At 44.1% G+C, this 10,211-nt stretch overlaps 1 protein-coding gene across 1 annotated transcript; it reads left to right on the top strand.

Moving 5' to 3' along the window:
• Window positions 1–100: 100 nt before the first annotated feature.
• Window positions 101–10,181, top strand: PSMC2 (proteasome 26S subunit, ATPase 2). Its single transcript, XM_080621725.1, has 12 exons — window positions 101–441; window positions 2,964–3,001; window positions 4,528–4,609; window positions 5,778–5,877; window positions 6,213–6,344; window positions 6,963–7,035; window positions 7,165–7,260; window positions 7,516–7,680; window positions 8,174–8,261; window positions 8,977–9,179; window positions 9,730–9,826; window positions 9,912–10,181. Exons 1-12 carry the CDS (start codon window positions 372–374, stop codon window positions 10,067–10,069), a joined length of 1,302 nt encoding a protein of 433 aa, XP_080477851.1. The 5' UTR covers window positions 101–371; the 3' UTR covers window positions 10,070–10,181.
• The last annotated feature ends 30 nt before the right edge of the window (window positions 10,182–10,211 follow it).

Consider the following 10,211-nt stretch of genomic DNA (forward strand, 5'->3'; position numbering starts at 1 on the left):
GGCGAGCGCTTCCGGGGCGGTGGCGGCGTGCGGCGGGATAAGCGGCCCGGGCCCCTCCCCTTGCTTTCCTGCCTCCTTCCCGCCGCCTCTCCGCAGAGGCACTGGCGGCAGCTCAGGCCCGGTCCCGCGGTGCGGGTTCAACAGGCGCAGCGCGCACCGCCTCGCCAGCTGCTGTAGCAGATGGAACTCTCTAGCTGCGGCAGCAGTGCCCGGGGGGAAGGAGATTCCAGTGGCGCGTGTCCCGCGGCGCGCCCGGGCCGGTGCGCCCTCCTTTAGAGTCCCCCCGGTGCGGCCCGGCTGGGCCCGGCAGGAAGCCGCGGCGGTGCTGCGTAACGCATCCGGGGCAGGGCCGGAGGGACGAAGCCGCCGCGATGCCGGACTACCTGGGAGCCGACCAGAGGAAGACCAAGGAGGAGGAGAAGGAGGATAAGCCCATCCGTGGTGAGAAGCGATGCGGGCGGGGGCCCGGCCTTGCCGCCTCCTGAGTGGACCCCCGGGCCCTTAGCGCAGGCTCGGCCGGTGCCGCGTTTGCGGCCCTGACGAGGCGGTGTGGCTGAGAGCGGGGAGGCTGCGATGTGTTAAACATAAACATCAGACTGTGTATTCGAGATTCTGAGGGAAAACTGAGGGATATCAGGTCCGCGCAGGCTGCTGCTGGTGAAGCACTGATCGGCGCGTGGAGAGAGCGAGGTTGGAAATGTTTATGGGGATTAGATTGCCTGGGCAGGCCCAGGCGCAAATACAGGCTGAGGAGAAGGACTTGGGGGTGTTGGTCGACGGGAAGCTCGATGGGAGCCGGCAGTGTGCGCTCGCAGCCCAGAAACCAACCGTGTCCTGGCCTGCATCAATAGGAGCGTCACCAGCATGTCAGGGGAGGGGATTCTGCCCCTCTACTCTGCTCTCGTGAGACCTCACTTGGAGTATTGTGTATAGCTTTGGGACCCCCAGCATGGGAAAAATACGGGCCTGTTGAAGTGGATCCAGAGGAGGGCCACAAAGATAACCATAGGGCTGGAGCACCTCTGCTATGGAGACAGATTGAGAGAGCTGGGGTTGTTCAACCTGGAGAAAGCTTGAGGCAAAACTTATAGCAGCCTTCCAATACATGGTGGGGTCTACAAGGAATCTGGAGAGGGATGTTTCACAAGGGCATGTAATGACAGGATAAGGGACATTGGCTTTAAACTGAAAGAGGGTAGATTTAGATTAGACATTAAGAAGTTCTTCACTATGAGGCTGCTGCAGTGCTGGCACAGGTTGCCCAGAGAAGCTGTGGCTGCCCCATCCCTGACAGTGTTCAAGGCCAGGTTGGACATTCCTTTGAGCAACCTGGTCTAGTAGAAGGTGCCCCTGCCTGTGGCAGGAGATTGAAACTGGATGAGCTTTAAGGTCCCTTCCAACCTGAAGTGTTCTGTTGATTCTGTGATAATTTCCTTTTGTTAACTGGTGAAGTCTTGCTGAGCTACCAAACCCTGTGTGTTGCCCCTTTCATAAGTAAGTCAGTGAAAGCTGGAGAGAAGGAGGTGCTAAATTTTTCTGGTGGTACCAGCATAATGTGAATGTTGCCAGTTTGAATTTCATTTGCCTTTTTATTTCATGTTAGTAAACATTAAATAATGCATCAGGAATCAACAGCAATACTGTACATGATCAGTTACGGACTTTGAACTGTTACCACTCAAGTGTTACCACTTCCAAATTATAACAACCTAGTGTTTAGTAGATAGGAAAACATCAGTGGGGTAGTACAAATAACCAGGAGGGAAATAACAAATAACACACACACACAAATGCTCTCAAAATACTGTATAATATGTACTGCACCCAGATATGTAATACTGTGTGGTTTGGGCTCCCTCTAGCATAAAAACATGGAGTGGAATTAGAAGAGAGAGGAAACTGAGGTCCAGAGATACTTAAGGGGAAGACTGTAATTCAGTTGGGAGAAGGGGTAGCCTTGGGGAAAGGGAGGGGGAGCGTTAAAGATCTGTCAAATGACAAGCAAATAGGGGTTGACAGTAATAGCAAGTTGTGATTTCATAGTTAATTGGGAAGGTCTGCTGGAGCAGTCCTGCGGAACTGTGCTTACATGTTCAAGAACTGATGCTGCTTGTTCCGGTGTAGGAACTCTGAGGCTCCAGTGCAATTTTTAGATTCCAAGTTTAAGTAAAAGGAAGCACAATGCTGAGTTAAATGGGGGCATTCCTTCCTGAGTATTCTGTGGAAGCTGCTGAAAGTTTACAGGAATTCAAAAAACTGACATAGGGAATATTTTTAAAGGGCTGTTTATAAGAATGTGTGACCTGGGACTGGGGGCTCACTCTATATTTGCAGCATTCATAGACCTTCCTGTTGGAAAAGGGACGTTTGATGGACCAAACTCTCTGTCTTGTCTGGTATGACGTTCCCATGTTTTCCATTTTACAATATTAAAACTCAGCATTGTCTTAGTTATTGATTCCAGGCTGCTTTAATAATTTATGGTAGTGTTTTGCTACCGAGAGCAGCTTTGCTAGGTTAGATTAGATTTTAGGTTTGGTTGCTGTTCGCTGCTCACACTGGGCATTTTGGAAGATATCACTGGTGGAAAGTGGTGACAGTTTTTCATTGATGTTTGCTTAAACATTAAGAAACAAAAAGTTGAAAAGATGAAGTTTTGATATCTTCAGTTTCTTCTTTGTACAGTCACAGGTCAGTCAGCTACCCTGAGCGAGGCAAAATTTAAGTGGCGTGCTTGCTGTGAGCTCTGGGTGGTATGGATTTTTGGCCTGAAGACTGTAGCTGGAGACCCTGTTTTGTTTTTCTATACTGTCTGATACTTTTTTGTCCTACTTTGGTTTAGTGAAAAACTAGAAACTCAAAATAATCCCTTTAAATACATGTTTTTATCTTCTAGAAGCAGAATTGATACCATTGGTTCTGTTTTTAAAAGTGCAAGCTAAGTGTTTCCTGTTTTGTTTCAGCTCTGGATGAAGGAGATATTGCCTTGCTGAAAACATATGTGAGTAGCATGCATTTACTAGAGTGTTAAAGAAAAAAGCAAATCCTGTTGGGAATTGAATGCAAGAGTGAAGGGATGTGTACTGAGTAGTTAGTAAATCTGTTAGCAGGTTGTGCTACAGCTAGGGGCTTCCTAGGGCTTCTTCACTAACCAACGTTCTTGCTTGATAAAGAACAATAACTTTTAAGAACCCTTCTTCCATCAAATTTACTTGCTTTTAGCCACACATTAAAAAACTACTCGTGAGGGATACACAGATCTTGTAAAAAGAACGTAATCTCATAAGGAGAACATGAGGACATGGAGCTGTTGGAGCAAGTCCAGAGATGGGCCATGAGGATGATCAGGCAGCTGGAGCACCTGCCTTATGAAGACAGGCTGAGAAAGTTAGGCTATTCAGCCTGGAGAATAGAAGGCTACATGGAGACCTCATAGCAGCCTTTGAATATCTGAAGGGGGCCTACAAGGATGCTGGAGAGGGACTCTTCATCAGGGACTGTAGTGACAGGACAAGGGGTAATGGGTTTGAACTTAAACAGGGGAAGGTCAGGTTAGATATAGGAAGAAGTTCTTCCCTGTGAGGGTGGTGAGGCACTGGAACAGGTTGCTCACAGAAGTTGTGAATGCTCCATCCCTGGCGGTGTTCAAGGCCAGGTTGGACAGAGCCTTGGGTGGCATGGTTTAGTGTGAGGTGTCCCTGCCTATGTCAGGGGGGTTGGAACTAGATGATCTTAAGGTCCTTTCCAACCCAAACTGTTCTGTGATTCTATGAGCTTGGGAGGAGTTTGCCATGGACAGTAAGGCTAAAAATGCAAATCTCCCCTCTACCAGAAAGTACAGTGGGTCTGTGAAAGAATTCTTGACAAATGAAACTTGCAGCTTAGGATACGTTTGCCAAAAGTCTGAATATTCTTGACACTGAGACTCCTTTACAAAGCTCTGGAATATGCCCACCGAGGCTTCATTTTGGTTACCATGTTGATATGGAGATCTTGTAAAGGAGATCCTGATCTGCCCACACAAGGCAAGGCAAGATAGTAAAGCATTTTATCACAAGCAAGAACTGAGCTTCTGATTTGTCCCATGGTCTTTCTGCTGTCTTTGGTGAATGATGTTAGGGTTGGGTAAGGTAGTTAAAGCACTAGTACAGATGATTTTCTGATAATGTATACAGAATTCTGTCTCCATATAATTTTTACTAAATCTGTTTTAAGCTTTAGGAAAAGCAATAGTTTAAAAAAATAAGGTTTAAAAGGTTGAATAGGTTTAAAAGAAAAAATAAATCCTTGAAGTTTACAACTGTGAAAAATTTCCGCTTGCACAATTAGTGCTGTGTACCTGCACTGTGGTCTTGCAAACAGCAATGTTGTTACTGGAACTCAGTACTGGGTTTTTTGGCTGTGATCAGTAGTTGGTGTTACACCAAGACAGTCTATTGAACATCTTGACTCTCAACAACTATTGTAATTTTTTCCTAAACATGAAATAATTTGAGTTACGAAATCTATGTGGTATTTCTTTTCCAGGGCCAGAGCACGTACTCAAGGCAGATCAAGCAAGTAGAAGATGATATTCAACAACTGCTCAAGAAAATCAATGAGCTCACTGGTATCTTTCTTTCTTAAGATAACTTGGAATAGAAGAGCTGCATAAGAAAGATGGGGAGAGGATTTAGCAGGTCCTGTTGCACGAGGACAAGGGGTGATGGTTTTAAACTAAAAGAGGGGAGATTCAGGCTGGATGCAAGGAAGAATTCTTTACAATGAGGGTGGTAAAATCCTGGCACAGGTTGCCCAGAGAGGTGGTGGATGCACCATCCCTGGAGATATTTAAGACCAGGCTGGATGTGGTTCTGGGCAACCTGATCTAGATGAAGATGTCCCTGCTCATTGCAGGGGGGTTGAACTAGATGACTTTTGGGGGTCCCTCCCAACCCAAACTGTTCTATGATTCTGTATACCAAAACTGGTGGTTGAAGAAGCTGATCTTAAACAACTTCTGCATTGGTTTATTATTGTTACTTTATTTAGTAACATGAGATTTTTTTGCTTTGTAGGTGATGGTCTTTTGGATTGGGCAGGGCTAATCTGTACATACAATTCTGTGATTCTGTAGTGTAGCACCTTTTAATTCAAAACTGTAATTTTTATATATTACATGACATGAAACAAATTCCCCTATCTGCCACCAGATAATTTGTTGTGATTTGTGTCAAGCTGTGTTTGAATAGTGAGTGAACTTCCATAGAGTGCAGTAACCCAACATATTATCATTAAGCATTGGTACCAGTCCTTGCGTAGGGAAGAAACAAGTATCAGAGCAGCTAGCATTTAAAATCAGCTGGTTTAAATAAATACATCATGGAGATGGTACTTTTTCTATCCATGTTTTGGAAGACTTATGAGGTTTTTAATCTGTGTGAATCCCTTAGCTTCTGCTGTCTTGTGCTAAAGCTTTCCCTCAGTGAAAGCACTTGCAAAGTTTCACTCCTTTTCTGCAACTTTTAGAAGCATACTTTAATACCTCTGTCCAGCTTGGTTGTAATGGTCCCCATGCTGCACAGCTGTATTAGAGGATGCCTGGACTGGTACCTGCATGTTTAGCTGGCACAGTCACATGGGCCTCCTTTCTTTAGGAAGTCCATCAAAGATGTGTGTGTGTGTTTGGAGGTCTCAAAAAGCTTCCTGCAGGCTTATGTCTGTGGTTCTTGGTGTGGGAAGAATTGCTGGCATACCTGTTAGGTGCTTCCTTTTCAACCTGTCTCTGTTGTACATAGGAATCAAGGAATCTGACACCGGCCTGGCTCCTCCTGCTCTTTGGGATCTGGCAGCAGACAAGCAAACTCTCCAAAGTGAGCAACCATTGCAAGTTGCGAGGTGGGTGCATTCTTCCTCTTCACAGTGGAGCTGCATAGTATTAAAAACTTGAGTTACAGCTTATGCATAGGCTACTTAAAAAATCAGGTTCACATGTTGTGCATATTGAAAGTGCTTTTTACCATTGTATCAAAAAAGAACTGGGTTGTACTTGATGACGTGTTACATACTTCATACTTATTCCTGTAATTATTGTATGGTGCTGTGCTAAGAGAATCACAAGTACAATAGCTGTTTTGGTGTCTCTGGAAAATACAACTCTCTTACCTTGATGTTTATACAAATGACAAGCCAGTTAGTTTGCCTGGTGGTGTTAACTGAATGTTCTGTATTAGGTGTACAAAGATAATCAATGCAGACTCTGAGGACCCCAAGTACATTATCAATGTCAAGCAGTTCGCCAAATTCGTGGTGGATCTCAGTGACCAGGTGGCACCTACTGACATAGAGGAAGGCATGAGAGTTGGGTGAGCAAAATCTTTATGTTCTTACAAGTTTACCTGGAGACTGAAGCTTTCTCATCTGATCCATTAGTTTGACCTGTCAACAATTACGTTTTTGCAGTGGTTGAAATGATAGCACTAACGTCTTTCTGTTGGGAGACAGTAAGTCACATGCATGCTGTGCTGGAATCTTTGAATTTTGATGTCATTCTGACAAAAGCCATGCATCATGGATAACTATTCAGATGGGCCCCAGTAGTCCCACATTCAGGGAGCCTATATAGCCTGTGTAGCTGGCTTCCTCTTTGGCAGTCTGCACGGTTACACACATGGCAGCCACAGGAAATATTTGCTAAGGAGGTGAAGCCTCTTACTTTTAGAATCAATATTTTGCCACTTTGCTCTGCGGGATATTTTGAAGTTTATTTTTCAAAATAACTTTGGAATTAATTTTTTTGGAACCTTTAAATTGCTCTGCAGAAGAATTCCAGTTTCTGGACCAACTGACTGTTAGCTTTCAGGGCTGGGCTGTTGTGATGCCAGAGAAAAGAACAGAATTTGGCTTCTAACTTAGAGAGTTGTTTCTGCATGACAGTTTAATGAACCCGTGTTAAAATAATAGTCTTTATGCTTTCTTACCAGGGTGGACAGAAACAAGTATCAAATCCATATCCCCTTGCCACCAAAGATTGATCCCACCGTCACCATGATGCAAGTGAGAGCTGCCTTTATTTATTGTGACTTTGCTTTGTCTTGTAATTTTGATTAATTTGGCTGGATTTTGTTCTGGGCTGGATACACAGCATCAGGCTATTAACTGCTTGCTCACCTTGTTATTGTGTAGGTGGAAGAAAAGCCAGATGTCACTTACAGTGATGTTGGAGGTTGTAAAGAGCAGATTGAAAAGCTGAGAGAGGTGGTTGAAACCCCTTTGCTGCACGTAAGTAACCTCCAGGTTGAAACTTTTGTTGTTTTGAAAGTATTCTGCACATCTGCTAGCATTTGAAAAAACAAGATAAAATAACCTAGCTGAATGTAAATGCCTCAAGTGAGAGGAAGTCTCATTTTAACAAGTGAAGTCCAGCCCAGCCTGGTTTATATTGCTGTTCGTTGATGATTTTCTTAACTTGTATGTACATTTTGATGCAGTCTTTAATTTGCACATAACCTTGCCATCTGTTTCCTGCCATTACAGCCTGAAAGGTTTGTTAACCTTGGAATTGAGCCTCCCAAAGGAGTGCTTTTGTTTGGGCCACCTGGTACGGGCAAAACCCTTTGTGCCCGTGCTGTTGCTAACAGGACTGATGCCTGCTTCATCAGAGTCATCGGATCTGAATTGGTGCAGAAATATGTGGGAGAGGTAAGAGCAAATACTTGATGGAGTGTGGAGGGATTTGCAGGTTTCCCGTGATGAGGACCAGACACCACAGTGGGTACAATGTACTTGCATGCTGGAGATACAAGTAGGGGAGGAGCTATCAGACACATGGCTGCAGGTCAGGCAGACAGTGATAGGACCTGAAGTACACTATCACTGATGAAATGGATTCTGTGGTGAAGAGTTAAATCTGCAGTTCAGGACTCCAGGATTAGGATTCTGTTCCCAAATCTGCCACTGATTTTTCATTTGGGCCTGGGGTAAATGACTTCACCTGAATTTCAGAGTAGTAGCTTGTCTCTCCTTTATAAATTGCTGTAAGATTTAGAATGTTCCCTTATATATATGTATACAGATCGAAGGTTCTGATGATATAACTCTTCTACATGTTATAAGCAGGAAAAGTTTAATTTTTATAGTTTTCCTTTGAAGTGTCTTGAATCTTAGCAAAATCTTGGTATTTTTTTCCTTTCAGGGAGCTCGAATGGTTCGTGAACTCTTTGAAATGGCCAGAACTAAAAAAGCTTGTCTTATATTCTTTGATGAAATTGATGCCATTGGAGGTATGTTGGTAATATCTATAGCTTTAAGCTCATAGGAGAACTTTTAAGTTTTCTTTACATGTTGTAATTCCATATCTGGATTGCTGCAGTGCAAAAAATGTGCTTGTAAATACCTGTTTAGCAAAGCTATTACCAGCACGCCCCACGTGCAGGAGGCTGTCAAGAGGTGCTTTATATAGCCCATATGAGAAGTCAGTTTGCACGTTTGGAACACCCAGAGTATTTGAACTTCAGTGAAGAATCTGTCCACAAAGTTCTGTTAACCTAAACCCCCTTCAGCTTCTGGACTACCTACCAAATCTTATTGCCTGAAAATGAGTTATTTTTTTCACTCAAAGGAAGTACTTTGAGAGTAGAAGAATTTTCACACAGCAAGGGGAAGAAGATTTTTAGTTGAGGGAAGGGAAAACAAATGCAGAAACAAGCTACATTTGTACATTTCAGCAGCTTGGCCAGTGATTAGGCAGGGAGGTGGGTCCTTTCACACCAGGGATGAGGATACAGTGCTTATTGTAAGTGATGGGTAACACCACTCACTCTTTGTTTGAAATACATTTTCAAATAGCCCCTCACACCTTTTTAAACTTGCCACAAAGATCTGTATGTGATGTAAAATGGTTTTTCCAGGTGTCTTCTATGCAGGAGCTGTGACACCTCCTACAGGCACTAAGGGGGTCCCTCTGTTGTGTGAAACGCATGTGTCTTCTCTCTCCAGGTGCTCGTTTTGATGATGGGGCTGGCGGGGACAATGAAGTGCAACGTACTATGCTGGAGCTGATTAATCAGCTGGATGGTTTTGACCCACGAGGCAACATCAAGGTGCTGATGGCTACAAACAGACCCGATACTCTGGATCCAGCACTGATGAGGCCTGGCAGGTTGGATAGGAAGATTGAGTTCAGCTTGCCTGATCTTGAGGTGAGAGTGCTTCCTCTCCCAGCTAAGTGTAGTCTGGTACCAGAGTGTTTCTTCAGTTAGGGCATGGTTGTCTGGAAGCAGTTTATGAGAATTACCAAAAGCAGCACTCTTCACTTAAGTGAAACTACATGGAAATTTGGGGGATTAAAGATGTGCCAACAAGGTTTTCTCACACTGCACAGATTCCTTCTCTGGTGGAGAAGCCTTGGTGAATAGCTGTAATCACTGTGTATTCTTATCTGAACAGATAAGGAATCCTTTAGCCAGATTCATGATTCAGTTTTTAACTTGGATTGTGTTTTGTTTGGCTCTTTTGAAAGAGATTTCTTGAGGTACTTCTACCACTAAAGCTCTTTCAAAAGTTACTTTCTTAATGTTACTTACCTGTAAGTAAAGTACTTACATTACTTATGAACAGTTAAACATGTGCAGACATGGGAAGCTTGGGCAGCAACTAAAAGATCTGTTCTCTGTCTGCCCTTGCTCTGCATGTGGACAGCTGCAGCTGTCTCTTTCAAGCCATGAACCCTTCTCCTCACTCTTCTTCCAGGGGCGTACTCACATATTCAAGATACACGCTCGTTCGATGAGTGTTGAGAGAGACATCAGGTTTGAGCTGTTGGCTCGGCTGTGTCCCAACAGCACAGGTAAGATGATTAATGTTTTATAAATAAGTTTGGACTTCACCTTCACTGTGGTCAGCGTTGGATTGGTATATTCCTGTCTTCCTAGGTGCAGAGATCCGCAGTGTCTGCACAGAGGCAGGCATGTTTGCTATCCGAGCCCGCCGCAAGATTGCCACAGAGAAAGACTTCTTGGAGGCAGTGAACAAAGTCATTAAATCCTACGCGAAGTTCAGCGCTACCCCCCGCTACATGACCTACAACTAATCCTTTGGAATGTCTTCCCTGTTCCTGTAGTTAGACTGTCTGGAGAACCCAAATCCAAGTGTAGGAATCTCTATCTTGTTCTTGGAAGCTGGAAATAAATGGTAATACAGTAGGTGTGAATTCATTGTGAGCATGTCTTACA

This window comes from Psittacula echo (genome assembly GCF_963264785.1).
Source record: "Psittacula echo genome assembly, chromosome: 1".
Lineage (NCBI taxonomy): Eukaryota > Metazoa > Chordata > Aves > Psittaciformes > Psittacidae > Psittacula > Psittacula echo.